The sequence below is a fragment of the Podarcis vaucheri genome (genome assembly GCF_965113315.1).
Source record: "Podarcis vaucheri genome assembly, chromosome: 15".
Taxonomy (NCBI): domain Eukaryota; kingdom Metazoa; phylum Chordata; class Lepidosauria; order Squamata; family Lacertidae; genus Podarcis; species Podarcis vaucheri.
In genome coordinates, this window is record NC_138753.1 from 21244267 (window position 1) to 21266144 (window position 21878).

Genomic DNA, 21878 nt, shown 5'->3' on the forward strand with positions numbered 1-21878 from the left:
CGCTTCAGGTTACGGACTCCGCTAACCCAGAAATAGTACCTCGGGTTAAGAACTTTGCTTCAGGATGAGAACAGAAATCACTTGGCAGTGGCGCGGCGGCAGCGGGAGGCCCCATTAGCTAAAGTGGTACCTCATATTAAGAACAGTTTCAGCTTAAGAACGGACCTCCAGAACGAATTAAGTTCTTAACCCAAGGTACCACTGTACTCATCTTTCATTAGTGGAGAATTAGTATTGCTCGGGTGCTGCATTCTGAAGATGTTGTGATAGGCTTTTTTTTTTAGTTCTCATACACAGCCTCATCCAAGAGCAAAGCCAGCCAACTTCTCTCACCAGTAACAGGTCTGTGATACACTGCAGGGCTTGCTTCCTCACAGAGACGGCAGCATCACGACATCGATCCTGGAGCGTGCCCAAGTCTTCCAAGGTGCAGGAAATCACATGGTGCTTCAAGATGCTCATCAACACCTAGGGATCGGACAAATACACATCTGTCAGAGATGGGGGAACCTCAGGCCTGGAGGCCAAATGTGGCCCTCCAGATCTCTCTATCCAGCCACTGGGTCTCTTCCCAGGCCACACCTTGCACCAGCCTTGCTTTACAACCTCATTGAGCATCTTTGCCTGGTTGGAATGTATCTCTGAACTGTGAGAATGCTTCTTACATGCCTGGAGGATAGAGAGGGGTATGTGAATTTAAGTAGAAACTAGCTCACTATACAAAAGAGAATCCTAGCATTTGTTGCCCCGCCTATTTCCACCTTTGGCCCCACCCACTGCTGCCAAAAGTTTGTCAGGAAGGGAAAAGCCACGGCCCCAGTCCTTGCCTTAAGTGACAGACACACACTGAGGGATGTCAGGATCATCCCAGAGCTTTGATCTGGAAATTTGGGACAGGCTGTCTTGCCAAATTTGAGACCCAGATTCCAAAGCCATCATGCTAGCAGTCTTTGGTCCCCGGATGGTGGCCACCCTTGGGGGAGTCTGGAACAAGCCAATTATCCCAGCTACAGAAACCTACAATATTCAGCACAACTGACGTCTGTGCAGTTCCGCATTCAAATGTGTGCCAATTCATTACCTTCCCACACAGATTCATTATGCCACTATAAATATTCTAAACATGAGGGTTTAAATGTTAAAAAGTGATTTATTCAAGCTTACATATTTCATTACATAGTAATAAATCTCTCAGCAGGAGATCAAGTATTTAGCCAAGTTAAGGTCACATTTCTCAAGTCATTCATCATTCGCTGTCGCTGTCAGGGACGGGAATCTTCTCTCAGCCATTATCAATACCAATCTAAGATAATTTGATTTATTTAGAAGTATAGCCCTCCCTCTCACAGTGACTTTGGTGCGGGTTATGTATGCTTCCAATTCCAAATTAAGGGAGGATGAAGATGGTGGCCGAATGGAGAGAAGGACCAGAACTAAGTGGTAGAGCATCTGATCTCATGGAGAAGGTCCCAAGTTCAGTCCCCAGCATTGACAGATTTTGGGTTTCTTTTGTTGTTTTTTAAGGGTCAGATGACAGGTGATGGGAATGGCATCTGCCCCGAACTCTGGAGAGCTGTTGCGGGTGAGAGGAGACATTTCTGGTCTGGTATAAAATAGCTCACTATGCCTCTAGCTTAAAAAAATAATGCACACAGATGCAGTGGGAGGTAAAATCCCTGGTACCTCCAGTTAAGAGCGATCAGAGCGCATAGCTAAAAAAGACCCTGGAGAACCTTCTACCTGTCAGGGTTGAATGCACTGTGCTAAGTGGGCCAACTCTTGAAACCACCAGAAATACCTTGATCTCAGTTATGGAGACAAGTGAGACCTGCAATATTACATTAGTGTAGAGCGTTCCTGCTCGGTTCCAATTAGCTATGCCTTCATCCACGAAACTCCATTCCCCACCCCTGAGTGTTTCCCAGCTCTAACAATCTGCATTCTGTGGCTGCTAAAGATTGAAGGCTGTGTGGGTTGTTGTTTTAAGGGAGGGAGATTACCTCTCTAAAGGGGAAGTGTAATTTAAAACATTTTAAAATTTAGTATTTCTGCAAAAACCACAAACACCCCAGTACCTCTCCACTTCTCCACACTTTCTTAGCGGCCTCATTTTGGTTACAATCCTTTTGGCACTCGCTGACTGAGCTTGCTATTAGAGGGAGCTATTATAGTGAGAACGTCGCTTCTGGGTACTGTGCAATTTTCCATGTGTTCCTTTATGATTCATTGCAAAACTGGCTACTTTTAAAGAATACAGCAATGTCTGTTGGTACTGGGAGCACAAAAAGAAGACAGGAACATACCTGGAGGGCGGATTTCCTAACGCTTGGATTGTCATCTGCAGCTCTTAGCCTCAGCATGACCATGATCTCTTTTCCTGTTGCAATGGGGTGGGAGAGAAGAGAATGAAGCTCTTAACTTTTTGATGTATTTTAAATTGCGTACACAGTATGCTTTTTAAATTGTAAGTCGCTTTGAAACTGTAAGTGAATAATAAACAAAGCAAATAATAACAAATATGGTGGTGGTGGTGGTGAAGAGGTTACGGAAATATCATATGCTCAGCAGAACATTGCACGGATTTAGCATTCTTATAAAGCACTTCCAGTACTCTAGAGGGCTTCACGTACATTCTCTCAGTAATCCCACAACAGTTGCAAAGGTGTTATCCAATGAGAATTGGAAGGGGGTCGAATGGACACCACACAGAAACATTACTCCTGTTTCTCAGGGTGGGCCCCCATCTGTGGATAGGCTGGGTCAGAAAATGAGCAAAAGGCTTGCTCATGACAGTGCCACCCTACAGGGCGAGATGTGTAAGAAAACTGGATAAAATACCCCCCCCAAAAAAACCCTAACAACAACCAATTGCAGGGCTCTGTGTGCAACTGCTTCCTGGATCAAGTAGCGGGGCTTTCCCCAGAAGCAGCTTCACAAAGGTAGAAAATATGAGTCAAAGGCATTTACACCAGTTGCTGGGACCCACAAGTGGGTGGAATGCTGTTGCACTCAGGGAGTAACAGTGGGAAAGGGCTATTGCCTTCTGTCCGTGTGAATTGGGGCTCCTAGAGGATTTCAATGCAGAGTCTTTGGAAAAACAAGATGGTAGATTAAGATGGGCCTTTATTCTGACCCAGCGGGATGTCTCTTATGTTCTTTGCCATACTGCTATGCACATCAGACTAGCACATGAACCATTCTACGCAGGTGGGCCTGTTTCCTCTCTCTCAGCTATCTTACTTTATTCTTCTCTTCTGAAAGTCTCCTTCAACTGCCCTTTACAAGCTTCTTCTTTGGGGGGAGGGGACTTCAAAGTTTCCCACCACCACCACCACCTTGGCTTCCTATTGGCTGAGAACTGAGTTCTATCTTCAGGACGCTCCACTGCGCCATAAAAGTAGGCCAGTATCATTACTGCCATAGTAAAAAGAGGAGCATGGAGCGAATAGGGTCAGCACAGAGATACTGACCTGCCCGAGGCCATTTAATAAATCTGTGGCTAAGGGGACAGACCTGAACCTACCCAGTTCATACAGGCATGCGCTAGCTAGCTATCCTCACACACATACTGTCAAACCATCTTTTCAACTCAGAAGTGCCCAAGGCAATATGCATAAAGAGAGATAAAAGAGGCACTATGCACATCAAGCTCTCTCTCCTCTCAAAGATAACCAAACATTACAACAACTCGCATACCACACACACACACACACACACACATAAAGTTGAAAATCAAGAAGTCAGGATTTTCTCTCATCTCTTCCTTGCTCAGCTGCTAATCAGCACAATCCTAGGCCTACGCAGAATTATACACCACTGAGTTCAATGGGGCTCACTCCAAAATAAGGGGGGGGGGGCGGGCAGGATTGCAGCATAAGTGTCCCATCATCCAACCAGCGTGGGCGAATGATTTTAATAAAGGGTCTACAATTCCCACCTTTTTCATAGGACTACAATTCCCAAGGCTCTTCATTCACACATACAATTGCCATGTGGGCCGCACACAATTCCTACATAGATCTGCCCCACATGTAACCATGATATAATGTGTAAGATCTTCTTCTATAAATAAAGCCGACAATATTCTGTACAGGTAACTATTTTCTTAATTAAAAAACAACAACCCTGAATATATTGAAGATGATCAAGTAGGAAAAAGTGAGTGAATTTTAAAAAGGAAAACCCAAGAATGGGTCCAGCATACCCTCACACTCAGTAGTGTTGCGCTCTTCGGTCACCTCTAAAGTTTTGAATGTTGGGAAAGTCTTCAGACAATGGCTGGAGGAAGCTTTAATAACAATAACAACAACAATAATAATGGTTACTGAACAGAAACTACACCTAAGTGTATCAGGATCCATTTACCCATAACCAAAGAGTTGCCCAGAGATCAGACTACCAAGAAAGATTTGTGATGTCACTCTGACGCTGTGATGTCATAATGACCCAGCAATTCAAGGAAGGCAGCTTGGAAGGAGAAAATAATAAAGATGTGGATTATCATTCACTGGCTTGTCTGCTACTTTTTTTCCAAATAACTCCATGGTACATTCATCCTGTATCAGAGGCAATATACCTCTGGATTCCAGTTACTGGGCAGAGTGGGAGCAGGTGCTGTCATGCTCATGCCCTGCTCATAGGGTCCCCCATGGGCATCTGATTAGCAACTGGGAGAACAGGATACTGGACTAGCCAGGCCTCAGGTCTGATCCAGCAGGACTCTTATGTCTTAGACAGCTGGTGGGCAAGTGATTAGGGACAAAAAGAAGGGTCTTACTAAACATCTCACCCACCTGTCTGGGATGTCAACTCCAAAGGTGACCAATTGGTGAGACTGTAGCCTTAGGATTATAGCCTTAGCCAAGGCACATTCCCATAATTAAGAGTTAGGTTTCTTTCTTTGTTTAATCTGTGTCCTGCCTTTCTACCCAATGGGCTTGCTAACAGCATTAAAAGTAAAATCCAAAATCACCAAAGACAATGTGAGAACAGAATGGGTACAACAACACATCAATAAATTCAACACAGTTGAACACTGGCTATAAACAACCAGTTGATCAAGCGAGCTGCTTGTTGGTATTAAGGGGAATGGAGAAGGTTCCCTGAGCAAAGAGTTTCTGACAGACCTCTCTTTGATTCCTGCTGAGTGGATTTCTGGCATTGATAGAAACAGAGAGAACTCTTCTGAAGATCTGGGCAGGCTTGTATGAGACATGGCAGTCTTTCAGCTCTCCTCCTTTCTCTCCACCAGGAGTCACTCCTAACAGGTTCAAGCATTTATTCCAAGTTCCTCTGGTACATTACAAGAACAGGCATGGCAATTTTGAAAGGGTTACCAGTATCTGGTGGCTTGGCTCACCTTCTGTGTTGGTTACGAATGTCTTTGCAGGCATGTTTGAGTCCTGTACTGTAGAACTAGCAGCTGTGGGGGCAAGTAAAAGGAAGAAGATTAAATGCAATTTGGCAGCCAAAGAAGGCTTTTTATACACACACACACACACACACACACACACACACACACAGTCTGAAGATAGCTTACACGAAGCACACTAGCAGCCTCTGAGCTAGATCATGCCCAGCTCTGGACCTTAGCTCTACAATCAACTGAAGCGAGTCAACACAAGAAAGGAAACCCAGCATGCCAGTTCTCTCTTGCTGCATTGAAGAATCTCTTAGTTGGAAGCCCTTCTTCCAATGAACTCAGATCTGTGCACATGGGGTTATCACACTTCTCAATCCTCTCAACAACCCTGTGAGGTAGAATAGGTTCAGAGATACTGACTGCTCCCAGGTCATCAGTGCACTTCAGGACAAAGCAGGAATCTTGGACCCTGTTAGTCTAACGTCCCACATTCTGTCCAAAACATCATGAAGCCTGTTGATGATCAGCGCTCACTTCCCCCACCATACTTACTGCCCTGCATCAGCTCCTGGATGTTCTCTCTGTTTAGTGTGGATTTTGCTTCGAAACACTGAGCAAAGCTTGAAAGTGCTTTGCTGCGGACAGTTGGGGCTTTGTCCACGCACCGCCCGAGGACCATGGTCTGCATTAGGAATTTGTGTTTCAGAAATGCCTGCTGCTCCTCAGACAAGGTGATGTCCTGTTCCCGCTCTGGAAGGTCCAACAGGGCCAAGGCCACATCAAGAGCAAATACTCTGTAGGAGGCCTGTTGGAAGAAGAACCCCAAGATGCCATGTAGCTTAGAAAGCAGGGCACCACTAGTCACAGGCTAGATGGGTGTTCAGTTTATCGCTCGCAGTATGTCAGGGATGTTGCTGGCTTCCTAAAGGGCCAGTGTTCAAACCACCACTGCCCTCACCTTGTCATTGAGTGAAAATTTATACAGCCAAGCTATGAAGTCTGCGTGCTCTGCACAAGGGAATTTGTACAGTAGTTGCGTCACAGCCAATGCTGCGTATGTTCGGTATTCAGACTTATCAGGAACCTGGAACAAATGGAATAAAGGAAATTGTCAAGGATAAGTGAAGTCAGGTGATCCGTCATAATTGCTGCAACTTCTGGAGCAGAGTAGAGAGATTGGCAACAGATAGCCCTTGGTCGAGACCCAGTGCAAGTGAGATCCCTGGCTTGACAACCAAATAAACCAAGGGACTAGCCTTAGGCTGCCAGATAGAGAGGCCGGGGGAATCCTAAGGAATGCAATGTGATGTATTGAATGACAGCATAGAGTTGTGTTGCATCATAAAGGCCTGCTGAAACAAATTATGAAATTCAGTTACTGTAAAGGTCTTTAATAGATTACTTCAAGATGTGATTCCTGGCTTGTTTGGTTTTAAAACCGTTTAGCTCCAGCGTTACAAAAAAACACATGGTCCTCTATATGTTGCTAAAAACAGCACCAACAAGATGGTCATTCTAAAGTTGGAGAGAGGAAACAGGCAAACCTTGGACTGAATCCAGTCCAAATAAAGTTCTCAGGAGGCCAGTCCATGAAAGAAGCTTGGTCACCAGCTGCTGCCACTACACAGCTGTCTTTAAGAAAACGATACCTCCTTTTTCCAGAAGTGAGGCATGCTATGCTGCTGAACAGGAGAGTAAAGATTATAACCCACCTTGACACAAATATGCTGCAATAAGATTCGCAGCACAGGGTAGGCAACTTCTTTCAGTTCCTCGATCAGAGAGCTGCACAAAAATGGAAGAGTCAGACACGACATGGCAAGAAGCTCTGGGCGCCTGGCCAAGATACACCACTGATCCATCTAGCTCAATACCGTCTACTGTGATGGGCTACCCAGATCTTCCCATCCCATGGAGATCATGGGACATGAACTCCTGACCTTGAACTTTGGTGCTTTATCTGCCTTAAGAGAAGGAAACCCCATGAAATTATGTGCCCCTGTTTGTACATTTATGGTATTTCTATCCTGCCCTTCCTCCAAAAGTAAGGGCAGCAAATAAGGTTCTCTCACTATGAAGTTGGTAGGGCAAAAGATATTGAGCGTCATGGAGGAGCAGATACCTATACTTGGATCTGCCCCCTCATAGCAGGCTTGTAAAAGGCCTCTTGTCTGGTCACCTGTGGCAAGTAGGAATTTCTTCCGGGCAAGAGGTCAGTTCAGTGAGCATCCATGTGATTGTAGCAGGTTCCATGTAACATTATTTTACATATTTATATTCTACTTAAAAATACACCCCCAATATACAAGGGACCCAGTAGTCTCCCACCCAGATTGCCAACTAGCTCCATATACCTGCTTAGCTTTAGTAATGAAGCAACATGCTGTTCACAGATCATAGTATGTGAAACAACAGCAACTCTTATTTTTACATTTCTGGTCCTCACAGCTCTGGAGAGTTAATAAGTGCATAAAGGCTGCATATGGATAAATTTGTTCACTTCTTAAGGCTATCTCAAGCATTCAGACCACGAACCTGAACTACAGAATGATAAAGCCACCCACAAAGAGTTGACAGTTAAGGATGGTTTAATGTTGTCCTGCTTAGATGCAAAAGCACAAACACCAAGTGACAGAGCTTCACCTGATGAATCCAATGGCTAGGTTCCTAGCGCCAACAGCCTGAGATGGAATAGTGGCTGATGAGCCACTGGAGGCACCTCTCTCTGGCTGCATGAGGATGACAGCAAGCAGACGGTGGAACACAAGGCGAAGCACCTAGAAAAGCAACAAGAGACAGGTGAGTGAGTGGGTGGGTGCCAGGAAGTTATCCATGTCATCAGTTCCCCCGCACCTAACACCACTACTCCCCTTTTGCAGCATGTGCATCTTTATGTGAAGAAACTAGAGCCAGTCTCTCTCTCGCACACTACCTTATTCCTCTGGTGAGGGAACTTCAGTAGGTTTTTAGCATAGGTCCAGTTAATATTGGATTGCTAAAATAATTATTCCCCAACACCCTGTTATGCACACAGGAGTGGAAAAATGGAAAGTCTACCTTTGATCGAAGTGTTGCTGCTGATTGCAATAGAAGGCAGACTACATACTCTATTATTAGCATGCCGTGTAGGGCAAATTAAAGCTTCTACACCACACCTCCTACTCTTGTTACCTGGCCAGATGAATGGGAAGTGTGCATCACATTTATTTACGTGAGCTCCCTTTTAATGCACTGTGCCTTAGTTGAGCAAGCAGCACTCTCAAGTAAATAATAATTTTTTTAAAACTATGGAAAGAATGTGTTGTGCAGAAGTCCTCCATTAAAGAAAAACACAAGGGGCAAAGCCTTTTAAGGAAGCAAGTGTATAGAGCCTGCAGAAAATTTGTCTTAGCTCAGTACAAAATGGTGTGAAAATGCCTCCGCAAAACTTGCTCTGCCCTACTTTGTGGTAAAACGGCACACGTCAGTTTTATACAGCAGTGTTAAAGCTCCCTCTAGCAGCCAAACCAAAGAGGGCACACATTATGCTGCAGGTCCCATTGGTCTGTCTTTATAAATGAGAAAAAATTAATGTCTCTCTCCAGAAGCAAAGCAAGGCTCACTGACTCAGATCAGTTGGTTTCAAGAAAGAAAAATGGCCATATGTGGACTCCTGGTTGCCACAGCACTGTATAGAGAAAGCACTGAGCCTCAAGGGGAGGGAAGCATCCAGAACAGGACAGTGGGGGATTGGGACAACCAAACCTCTATGAATTTCTGCTGGATTTTGCATTGTCCTGTCTACCGGTGTTTTACAAGTCCCTTTAAAAAGGCCCCTAAATATCTGATGAACAAGGTGGTTTGCCATTCTAGCTTGATGAAGACTTCCGAAAAACCCATAAGCTCGCACATCATTTTGAAATATTTTGGTTAGCCTAATAAAGACAAAGTTCTAATGTGGGCTTTGACTAATGGGAGCCTTTGCACATGCTAAGAATTATAGACAGAGAGGAGACACATCAACATGCATGTAAGTCATTTTTACCTTATCTTCTACTCCATGAAGTGGAGAGCACAACAGCCGTAAGCCAAAGCAGGCAAGTTCTGGGACATACTTGGCTTGGCTGATAGTCCTGTAGCAAAAAACAAACAAACAAACATTTAAAGCTCACTGCTGGATCCATTTTATGTGCAGACTAAGAAGTCCTAAACCAAGCACTTGTAATTACAATTCCCCAATTCTTGATCACAAATAGGAAATAACATGTGGCTTAACTGTGGCTGAGGTGGGGGAGAGAGTTTAATATTTAAAAGATCCCCTCACATTCTTTAAAGTATGATATTAAGACTTAATAGAAATAACTCACATCCTCTCTGAAGGCTCAAATCCATGCACGCAGGGCTCAAAACTCATCAGCGTAACAAAGATCTACAAGAGAAGTCAAAGCTAAGAGGTAAATCAAGTGGTGGGGAGAATAGTCTTGACTAAGCTGCCTTCTGACCCAAGGGTAAGCCTATTCAATCCACTGGAGCGAATAGGAGGCTGGAATTCGTATAAGAAATGGGCAATGGCTGACTGTTGCAGGGCAAGGGAATACAGACCTAACAGGCACAGACATAAAACATGGAACATGAGGCCCACAAAGAATATGCTGGCCTTCCAATGCTTTTGCATGCTCCAAGTGTTCCATAATTTAAAAGTGCACCAGCTGCAGGATCCAGAGCATAGTGAGCAAATAGCCACAAATCATTCTAACAGAGGATCATGGAAGGCCAGGCGATTGCTCAGAGCCCCATGTATCACTTACATTGTAACTATAAATATTTGAGATGACACCCTGAAAAACTGGCCAGAAGATGCCTCTGGGAAGCTCCAAAAGCATGGTATGAAAGCCAGTATCCTCCTCTTGATTTCTGTCCCTGGCACCTGCTTTTTAGAGGGATAGAGGCTCTGAACACAGAGGTTTCATATAGACATTATTGCCAAGAGGGGTGTAGTTGGAAATCCAGTGTGGTGTACAGTAGTGGTTAGAGGGCTGGACTATAACCTGGGAAAGCACAGTTCAAATTCCCATTAGATATGAAGCTCACTGGGTCACCTTGGGCAAGCCAGTTGATCAGGTTAAATTACCTCACAGGGTTCTTTTAATGATAAGATGGAGAGGGGAGAACGATGTACACCACCTTGAGACTTGGTAGCCATTTGTTGAGCCTCTGAAACCGGGGGCCTTCTTGGGGGAAAAGATGGTATAAGAATGTATTAAACAAATGGATTTATCCTCTGCAAATCTGATTAATCTTTTTGAAAAGCCAGCAACTAACGCCTTGCAGCAGATGGATCTGTAGCTGGCTAACCAAACTTGGTGCTCGCCATATGTTCTGGGAGTTGTAGTCCAAAACATCTGTGGGGCACTAGGGTAGAGAAGGCAGATTCTACACAACGTTGTTTTGATCCCAACAGTTCCAGTCACCTGAACACAAGTCTGCACACACTGTGACCTCTCTTTCAGGGAAAACTTAGAGAGAAGCCTCAGGAGGTTCTTCAAGAGAAGGAAGAGGGCCTCCCGGATCTGAAGCAGCTCCTGTGCAGGAAAGTAAATCTCTTCTTCCTGGTCGTCGTCGTCTTCTTCAAAGTTCTCATCTACCTAGAATGGCAAGATTTTGAAAGACAAGGATTTGAAAGAGCAAGGATGCTCCACCGGCAGCCTGCAAGTCCACTCCCAATAAATCTGAACGGGCCCACATCAAATTTGAACACACACCAAAAGGACTGACCACTAAGCAGAGCAAAAAAACAGACGTCCGAGAGGTGAAGGAGACAAATGTACCTGTAAGCCACCCAAAGAACTGTAGCATGTTTGGGAGCAAATCATCTAGGGAACCGTAAGATTCCTTCCATAGAAGACATGCTTAGCTGAAAAGGCTTGCACATTTAGACAACTGGCATCAATACATTTTATACCAGTTTTTCTTTTTTTGTCTTATGTGAGTACCGAATAGCCCCCCCCCAGAGAAAGAATCGTCGCAATTACTGATCACAAGCAGGAGATTAAGAACTGTGTGGAAATAAATTACTAATCAAAGAGAGGACTTGTGGGAACATCAGGAAAGGAAGGAAAGCTTTGTGACGCAGTTGCAAATAGAGATTCGTTACGGCAGGCCTGCCCACAGGAGGGGGAGGAGGGGGAGGACCATGGTTATCGGAATGTGAGTTTGACCGGGCAGGTCCCCCTGAGAAAATTGATGGCAGACTGGCAGGCCTGTGGAAATCAACGGACAGTCTGTGGGAATGTTTTGTACGGAGGTGTGAAAATGGCGTCTGTCCTTATAAATAACATCATCACGGAAGATATAAAAATATCTAAAGGAACAAGGCAGGGTTGCCCGCTTTCGCCATTACTGTTTATAGTGGTCCTGGAAGTTTTATTAAATGCCATAAGACAAAATAAGCAAATTAAAGGGGTGACATTAGGTGTTAATGAATACAAAGTAAAGGCCTTTGCGGATGATGTGGTGGTGACTTTGGAAGAACCGACAGAAAGTATAAAAGAAATTTTGGAAGAGATGGAACAATTTGGGAAACTATCAGGATTCAGATTGAATAAGACGAAGACTAAAATGATAGTGAAAAATATGGACCAAGATAAAATTGAATTACTAAAACAACAAACGGAAATTGAGGTAGTTAAAAAGATTAAATACTTGGGAATTTGGCTCTCAGATAAGAATATAGATTTATACCAATATAATTACATCCCTATGTGGAAAGAAATAAAGAAGGATTTGGAGGTTTGGAATAGACTGAAACTATCACTATGGGGAAGAATATCAATGGTAAAAATGATGGTGCTACCTAAGTTGTTATTTTTATTCCAAACTTTACCCATATTAAAAGGTAAAAAAATTTTTGGGGAATGGCAAAAGGTGATATCAAGATATGTCTGGGAAGGAAAGAAGCCCAGAATTAAATTCAAGTTATTGACGGACGCAAAGGAGAGAGGAGGCTTCGGTCTCCCAGACATGAGATTATATTACGAGGCGGCATGCCTGTGTTGGCTGAAAGATTGGGTAAAATTGGAGGACAGGGAATTACTGGATTTGGAGGGCTTTAATAACAAATTTGGGTGGCACGCATACCTATGGTGTGATAAAAAGAGGCTACACAAGGGATTTGGAAACCATATTTTTAGAGGAGCATTAATAGAAGTTTGGGATAGATATAAAAACATATTAGAACCAAAAGTCCCACATTGGCTATCCCCGTTAGAAATAATGTGTGTTAAGAAAATTAACATGAGAGGAAAGTGGGGAACATATGGAGAAATGGTCATCAACGAAGGAGGGAAGTGGAAAATGAAACCATATGACCAAGTTAAAACATTAACATATGACTGGCTACACTACTTCCAAATAAACGAAATGTTTAAAAAAGAGCTGAAGGAAAGGGGGTATGTAGAAAAAGAATCAATCTTTCAAAAAGAGATAATAAATAGTGAATCTAAAAACCTATCAAAAATGTATAAAATAATGTTAGAGTGGTATACGAAGGATGAGGAGGTGAAGTCAGTGATGGTGCAATGGGCAAAGGATTTGGGATACAATATTCAATTGGAGGATTGGGAAAGGTTGTGGAAAGAGAATATAAAATTTACTGCTTGTATGACATTGAAGGAAAACATGATGAAAATGCTCTACAGATGGTATTTATCCCCTGTAAGACTGGCAAAGATGTACAAAGTAGATAACAAATGCTGGAAATGTAAACTTAAAGAAGGTACATTCTTCCACCAGTGGTGGGAGTGTAAGAAAGTTAAAAGCTTCTGGGAAGAGATCTATAATGAGATGAAAAAGATATTGAGGTATACCTTTGTGAAAAGACCAGAGGCTTTTTTATTAGGTATTGTAGGGAAGGACATCAGAAGGAAAGACCATAAATTTTTCCAGTATGCTGTAACAGCTGCCAGAATAGTATTGGCTCAGAGGTGGAAGCAGGAGGAAATTCCAAAGGTAGAAGAATGGAGAGCAAAATTAATAGAATATGCAGAATTGGACAAATTAACAGGGAAGATTAGATATACAAAAGACCAAAAATTTATAAAGGACTGGGAGAAATTTGTGCGTTACCTGGAAAATAACTATGGTGTAAATACAACGCTGGTGGGGTTTAAAGAGGCTTTGTAAAGAACTAATGAATATTGTTTAATAGGAATATAGGAGGAAAGGAGGTGTAAATGGCAATATGGAAGAATGGAATGTGTACTAAAAGAATAACTATGAAAGAATGTCAGCGACGTTGAAGGAAGTCGAAAATGGATATGATTTGTTGTAAAATGGATAAAATGTATAATGAGTTGGATTTAATAAAAGCATTAAAAAAAGAAAAGAAAAAAAAAGAAAATGGCGTCTGTCCTTTATGTGATATGGCTCTTGGAGAAGTGTAAAATCTACACAGGATATGTTTGTTTTCAACCCGCTTGTGAAGACTATCAGAGATCACAAAGAAAGGAATATATGATAAAAACAAGAAGATGAGGAAAATAACAAAGAGACTATCTGGACAGAACTGTGTAATCAAAGCAGCAGCAAGAGTGATGTTTGGATCCCTTTCGGAGCTCGAAGTATGGGTACCCCCAACAAAATTTTAAAAATTTGACTGTGTAATTTGGAACTAATGTGATTTGGAATTAATGTGATCTGATTGGTCTGTTAATAAAAATTATTTTTTTAAAAAATACATTTTATACCAGTTGGCCATGCCTGCTCTAGCAAGCTACCAAATTTTAAAGCAACATAAAGAGTCTGCTCACCATTCAAACCAGAAGGAAACTGGCTTCCAAAAGTTGTAGAAAATGAGGGATTGCACATTCGAGCATTACTTTTCTCTGAGTTTTTGTATGCATTTGTGTTTGCTATAATGGTGAAGCCTTAACTGATGCGTGGTGACCATTTTATTACAGTTGCTGACAGTCAACAAGGGTGCCTATTTGTGTAGAAAGACACACTTCACACTTTCAGACTTGTCTCTGGAGCTTGGAGTAACGTTCAACAATACAGAATGGCTACCTCTGGCTAGATGAATCACTTCTCCTTGGAGGTGGGAAGTTTTTTTAATAGAATTTCGGTAACGCATGGGTAATTTTCTTCTTACCATTGTGTTTTCCTCTCTCAGTGGCTTTCCCCTCTTCTTCCGATCACCCTTACAGCTTTTAAGATGGTCTTTTTTCCTTTTCCTGGACATGTCTGAGTCATGCGGCCAGCATTTAGACAGAGTCTGGAGGCATTTTTCAAACATCACTGGATGGAACACCCGGTTAACTATGCTACCTGTCCAAAAAGGAAAGGTGGGCAAAAGCCTGCACTTTAAGGAAACAGCATTTCTATACCGGCACATCAACCTTCACCATAAGCATAGAACTAAGCAAGGCAAAAAGGGGAAGGAGCATTTTGCAGCTCTAACACAGTATGTTGGCTAACTTATCAGAAGCAGAAAATCCAAATATGACTCTACCCTATGAATGAAAGCATACTAATCCCCACCGCCCCACTAAATATTAAATAGACACCATCTCTGCCATCTTTTCAGTAGTCACTGAATACATTCCTCTTTCAAGAAGCCCTTTAAGCAGAGATTTTTGCAGGTCTGTATCTGCATTGGAATCGCTTGTGTGCTTGCTACCCTAGGCTCCCTTGGAAGGAAGGGTGGGATATAAAGTTAATAAATGATAATAATGAAAACAAAATGGATGACTTGCTTTCTTTTAGCAGGATCCAAAAGCTCTGAGTTAAGACAGACCCGCTCACACTGCCTAACAGTGGGTTAGGCCCAGATTAAAACCCTCAATGGGAAGCATCCATTTCAAATCCTCATTTGGCCACGAACTTATTGGACTTTTGTTATAAGCAACCTTTGCACCTTCATCCCCAGCTTCACTGGCCAGCCTCCTCCCTACACTCCAAGCGCTTCCATCATTGGTGCCTTGGCCAGCTGACACCATCACTTCCTTCAAGACAGCAGTGATCTCCTTCATGAATCACTCCCAGAATTGCAGCTAAACCAATAAACACAGAGCCTGTCCTCCACTCTGGCATTTTAACAATTTTTGACAGCTTATGACAGCCTTGCAAGTAACTTCACAACTATTACTAACCAACAATTTTATTTTTATTTTGATGGCCTACTTGCCCCACGTATACCCAGCTCAATTGTTTTTGGTCCATTAAGGGTGGAAAATCTGATTGCCTGGAATTAATTCTCTGTCACAACAGGCAGCCAAGAGATTGCTTATTTACTAGCCTGATTTAGCATAACCTCATTGATACCCATCAAGCTTATATCCAGTTACAAACATGCAGGGCGACTGTGCAAAGGACTGGCAAAAGTGTTATCCAAGCATCTCTCCTGCTTACCTGGAATTTCAACCAATAAGAAGTATAATCCAGCAGCATGAAGAGCATACAACCGCTGATGAAAATTGGCCTTTTTACTCTGGGCCTCTTGGACAAAGTGATACAAAACGGCAACAAAGGCATTGTGGCAGATATTGTTCTCCACAAACAGGGTCCAGGCACTCTGAAACAAAAGGAAAAAAATCTGACAAGAAGAAACACAACACCTGCCATATCATGACATCAAATATCCACATGGGAGCCCACTGCATGTTCTGAGTTTCAAGGGAGAAAGCGTTACTGGTTCAACTTTCCCAGCTGCACGATTGGTTCAGAGCAGGGGTTGCCATGCTTTTCACCTTCAAGGAAGGTTTTCCACATCTCCTGGCCTACTGAGGAACTCCTGCATGCCAAAGATGATTCTGGGACATGACAGTGCATGCTGAGCTCACCGGCTAGGCCCATCAGGCCTCATCATTATGCCATGATGCTTGAGAGCATGTCCTAGAAAACTCCCAATGCTTGTCTGTGTCTGCACATTCCCATAGTGGCAGTGGTTTGCAGGATCTATCTCAGATAATCCCAGTCATTAGTCTTCTCATCAAGGAAACCCATTAACCTTCCTAAGATTTCCAGAGTTCCCCAGAAATTGGTTAAAAAACACTGGCTTGAAATAATCACCACCTATACCAGGCGAGGAGCCCGTGGCCCTCCAAATGTTGATGGACTACAACTCCCATCATCATCCCTCACCATTGGCAATCTAGTTGGGGCTGATGGGAGTTGAAGTCCTGCAAAATCTCTCTCCCACACCTGATGGAATGGCATGGCCATAATCCTCAGGGATTACATAGGGCATGTTACAGATGACGATCACATGGAAGGCTGGGATTCTATGCAATTAGGAATGCTTGAAAGTTGCAATTCTATATAATTAGGAGTGCTGGTTTAACTCTGCTGGTTCCAAAGGGCTTAGGTGAATAAGGATCAGGCTGTACATGGTCAAGCAACAGGCTTCATGGAGGCAGGAACTGTTATCTATCCTGCCAGAGCTCTAACTGCCAATCTTTTGCAAACCTATCCCCATCCTGGTGCCCACAAAACACTTTGGACTACAATTCCCATCATTCCTGACAATTGGGCCATGCTGACTGGGGCAGTTGGGAGTTGCAATCCAAAACATCTGAAGGGCACCAAATAGGGAAATGCTGGATTAAAACCTCCACCAGTGAATTAGAACAAAACAAGCCAATCTTTGCTAACATCACAAACATGCTTCTTACTTCTGTGGTTTCCTGGTCATCTGCAGCGAAGGGGTAGAGAGCCGTGTAGAGTTGGGAAAAGGCATCCAAACCATTGCCCGTTATCACAGCCTCTAGTTCAGAATCCAAAGGCTCAGTCTCTGTGAAATCTAGCTCCCAGGTTGTGTCAACCCAGGCTGGGGAGAAAAATGGTTTATTAAAATGTATAAAGATATTTTCAGACCAGAAAGCTTTCCCTCAGTTACAAAATGCAGTGACCATCTTACAACATAATAAAATGGAATCAAATTACTTCACTAGAATCCAAGGAAGCTTTGGGGGAAGACCTGACAGCTTGAACAGTGTAAAACTAAGCAAGGCAGATAGCCCAAAACAGCATGCAAACTCTAACACAGCTGAACATAGGCATAAAATATGACAACCTCCTGAAGTTTTAGATTTTTTTGAAGACACTATTAATTTTAAAATGGAGACAAAAGACAAACATAATCAAACATACTGGTACAAAAAGAAAGAGAAAAAAAGAAAGATTAGTATGGGCAAAAGGGTGGAGAATGAAATAGAAAATAATACCCTATATTAATTCACGCGATGCATTTTTTATAGTCACAATGCAAGGCATCAAGAAATAAGTTTTAAAAATAATTTCCCTTCTGAGGAAAAAAAACCCCAAACAACTGACTTGCTGGGAGGTTCAGGAATAAAACATCAGGCATTACTATGTCATTATCTTTTTATTTGAGGTGGTGAACAGGGGGTTGAAGCATAAATTAGAACCTTTTATTAAAACTAATTATGGCACATCAGCTTCTGCAGTTCCAGGGCAAACATCGAAACATGTTTCATTAAAAAAATTACCAGTGCTGGGGCACAATAATCCTCACGCTTTTTAAGATTTCAATTCATTCAACATCCTTATTACAAGGATAGGAGCCAATGGCCAGGTTCAGTTCAGTTTCCCTTCAATATTTTAGGGCCTGTTGAAGCCACCTGCATTTAAAAGAGTGAATAACTTGGCACCCTATGTGATGCTTCCACCCCAAATGTTAAAATACTGTAGTTTGTAATTTCAAGATGTAGCTCAACTTGCATTTCATTCAGTGATGGCTTCAATAGAGCAAGGATTGCTCCTTTGAGAGCTATTTGCCATATTAGCATCACCTAATTGCACTGATTATTGTTTCACAGTGAGAACTGTGAGCCTACAGAGGATCCAAAAGTCCCTGACAAGATCAGGCGATTTTGATTTACAGAAACAGAAATGAGGTCCTTATGCTTGTTGGGTGGTTGTCAAGACGTCTGCAGAGAAACACAATGACACATCAACACTCCACTGCAATTGAAACAGGTCAAATCACACCAAAAATTCCTTAATCAGAGCAGAGGTAGAGTTCTGCAGTTCACATACCTCTTGCTGTTAACAGAGCACAAACATTTCCAAGCTTCTGTTATGGAATAGATTGTCTAGGGAGCGTTAAAATTTCCCCCCTTTGAGATTTAATGAAAGCTACACTGTAGAAGCAAGCAATTATTGTCTAGATTAGAACAACATACTTGCCTTTCTTGCTTTATTTGGAATTTCCATTTTATACTTAGCAGTAATCATCACACAAGACTATTTTTAAAGAAATTTAGAGGATTTTTTCTTTGTCTTCAGGCAACTGTATTCTCAGTGGCTTACATGCAGTCAAAACAAGACAGTTCCTGCCCACAGACTTACGATCAAAAAGAGATGACACAAAAGGAAAAAGGGATGGGGAGGGAAAAGGAGGAAGCAAACAAATAGCTCTTCTAATGACCACTTAGAATGATAACATTTCTATTTACTGCTGGATTTGCAGGCAGTGTTCAGAGGGCCTGATAGAAATGACAACTGAACTAGAATTACATGTACTGTAACCTAAAATATCCTTTGTCTTGGGACTTTGACCTGCTACTCCTTCATCCAGGAATGAGTTTCCATGCCATAGGGTACTTTCCACCGCTGATCACTAAAACCTCTTCTGTATGCCTCTGCATTTTCAGAAATAATATATACTGCTTTAGTAGCTGTGCATCAATATCTAATTGCACTCTAATAAAGAGTTTTTTACATGGCTAATGGTTCCAAGCATTTTATACAAATGGACACCGTCAGTGACACCAGTACAGTGGTGCCCCGCAAGACGAAATTAATTCGTTCCGCAATTTTTGTCATCTAGCGAATTTTTCGTCTTGCGAAGCACGAAATCCCATAGGAATGCATTGAAAATCAATTAATGCGTTCCTATGGTCAAAAAAAGTCCAAACAAAGCCAAATTTGGTACAACAACAGTTTATTAACTGCTCTTTAAAGTCACACATACTGTAAGGAGCAGTTCAAAAATTTAAGGGAAAATAAATTAACTTTATAAACAAAACATGTCTTTGTTTTTAGTCAAAGAAAAAAGTCGCGAGACGTTTTCGTCTTGCGAAGCAAGCCCATAGGGGAAATTCGTCTTGCGAGGCAAATCACGAATGGAAAAAACTTTCGTCTAGCGAGTTTTTTGTATTGCGAGGCATTCGTCTTGCGGGGCACCACTGTATCTGTATGTAATTATTATACTCATCTAAATCTTGATAAAGTGTACATTCAGTGAAGGTGTGATGTTGCATTTTACCAGTAAAGATCAAATACGTATCAATTCTTAAACCTTTTGAGGGAGATCCAGGATTGGTGGTGGTTTATGTATAACTGTCACTAATTGTCTGTGAAGGTTTGAATTATTATCATCACCACCACCATCATGATTTATTACCCACCCTTCATCCTAAGGTCTCAGGGCAAGTTACTGAAGATACAAACACACACAAAACTCCCTGAGTATATGAATACATTTTTGCGTCACATGGTGTGATTTTGGTGGGGGTAGGTTGTATGCACAAGACCCCTTCCAATTCCTGGATTCAGCACAGATTCAATTCCTGAAACAGCAAGGCTGGCTTTAAGTATGGGCCATTAAGGTAACAAAGGAAGAGGCTCAGGTAGGTAGCAGTGTTGGCCTGAGGCAGTTGATAGATATAGTCCAGTAGCACCTTAGAGACCAACCAAGTATAAGCTTTCATGTACATTCACACTTCTTCAGATACACTGAAACAGAAGTCATCAGACCCTTATACAGTATACAGTGGTGCCTCGCAAGACGAAATTAATTCGTCCCGCCAGTTTTTTCGTCTTGCGAAGCATGGTGTCGGAAAAGTTTTGGAAAAGCTTCAAAAAATCACCAGTCTTCAAAAACCGCAAAAAAGGCTACCACACTGTGTGCTATGAGTTGCTCCTCGAAGTCAAGTCGCAACTGTATTAACGGTTTTAAGAAAAAGGAAACAAACTTGCAAGACGTTTCCGTCTTGCGAAGCAAGCCCATAGGGAAAATTGTCTTGCGAAGCAACTCAAAAAACCAAAAACCCTTTTGTTTTGCGAGTTTTCCATCTTGCGAGGCATTCGTCTTGTGAGGTACCACTGTATAGTGGGAAGGTGGGGTGGGGTTTTTCTCAGGATGGGTGATTGACTCAATGGGTATGGTAAACCTGTTGGCTAATTGCAGTTTAGTAGCGCTGCAGAGAGCTTGCTGGGGAGACCATGCAATACAAGGAACTCAAAAATAACTTTAACAAGGTTTTAATAACAAAACAAAAACTCCTTTTACACTAAAGATAACAACAACAAACATGACTCAATCACCAACCCATCCCCTAGGGTAATGGGAGAGCTAGGTGCTGCCCCTTATATACTACACTCAATTGCTGACACAGCTTGATTAACACAATTCAGCAGCACCTGCTATGTTTCACAGCTGTAAGATTGGGTCTCGTTATTTGCCCTGGCCCTGGCCCTTAAAGACATACACAACTTGCGGAACAATAATGAACCTCCACATTTTAAAGTGACCATTCAACAAAACCGTGCCAGACACCAAATGGGTGGGTGGCCCTCCATCAACTCACAGGTAGCTAGAAAAACAAAAGCCAGAGTTGAAAGTTGAGTTATGTGCACTAGAAGCTGGCGGGCTGGGCGGCTAGGAGACAGCTATGCCTGATTTCTACTGAAATCCAAGGTTGTGACGGAGAGTTCGACAGCAGATTCTCCCCCTCTGCCACAGTGCACATATGTGTGTGTCTGTGCATATAAAAAGGACCCAGAAGTCCTGCCTCTCACCCTCTGTATGTATATATTTATTATTTAAAAGAAACCATTAAAAAAGAGAGTCCAAGCAGCTTACAAAAATACATGAAACCAGAGAGTAAAAACCACATAAAACAAGTTAACAATAGGTATAGATTAACCATTGTAGAAATATGTGCTCTTAATTGGCTGCATAGGCGCGGCAGAGTAGAAAGGTTTTCTGCGGGCGTTAAAAAGTTAAACAGTGTTGGAGGGCGAGGTTTGATGGGTCCATTATATATGCTTACTGTATATAGAAAGGACCCAGGGGTCCTGCCTCTCTCTCACAACCAATGAAAGGCTCGAGGGCCCTATCCCAACCCCGCCCGATATCCCAACGCCGCCGCACTCACCCTGGCTAACATCACGGAGGCCCCACCGATCCAAAGCGCAGAGCAGCCTCTCCGCCGCCATCGCTTCTGCCGCTTCCGTCGAAGCGACTCCAGCCTAAACCCCCGCCGCTGCCTTCGAACCGTCCAATCACCGCTTGCCCTCCCCGTTAGCCAATCACCGCCGCCCCGAGGCGCGAGGGAGTGGGGCGGGCGCTGGCCTCTCGCACTGCGCCGGCGCACCAAGTGCCGCGGACCCCGCCTCCGCGCGCACCTCGGAAGGAGGAGGACGGCGCATGCGTCCCGTGAGCGCGCTGGGGCGGAGGGACGGAGAGGCGGGCCTTCCCCTCCTCGGCTCCCCCTCCTCCCCTTTGCCCAGG

At 43.0% G+C, this 21878-nt stretch overlaps 1 protein-coding gene across 1 annotated transcript in view; it reads right to left on the reverse strand.

Moving 5' to 3' along the window:
- Positions 1–21616, reverse strand: part of NCAPD3 (non-SMC condensin II complex subunit D3) — a 46641-nt gene extending 25025 nt beyond the window's left edge. Inside the window, exons 1-15 of the mRNA XM_082201348.1 lie at positions 21523–21616; positions 17011–17165; positions 15749–15911; positions 14490–14665; positions 10813–10986; positions 9709–9770; positions 9387–9474; positions 8006–8139; positions 7075–7147; positions 6321–6446; positions 5915–6167; positions 5360–5422; positions 4205–4288; positions 2304–2377; positions 334–468 (exon numbers count right to left, since the gene is read on the reverse strand). Of these exons, the coding sequence (XP_082057474.1) occupies positions 334–468; positions 2304–2377; positions 4205–4288; positions 5360–5422; positions 5915–6167; positions 6321–6446; positions 7075–7147; positions 8006–8139; positions 9387–9474; positions 9709–9770; positions 10813–10986; positions 14490–14665; positions 15749–15911; positions 17011–17165; positions 21523–21583 (1821 nt within the window). The 5' untranslated portion in view covers positions 21584–21616. The remainder of the gene's footprint in view (positions 1–333; positions 469–2303; positions 2378–4204; positions 4289–5359; positions 5423–5914; positions 6168–6320; positions 6447–7074; positions 7148–8005; positions 8140–9386; positions 9475–9708; positions 9771–10812; positions 10987–14489; positions 14666–15748; positions 15912–17010; positions 17166–21522) is intronic.
- Between the last annotated feature and the right edge of the window lie 262 nt (positions 21617–21878).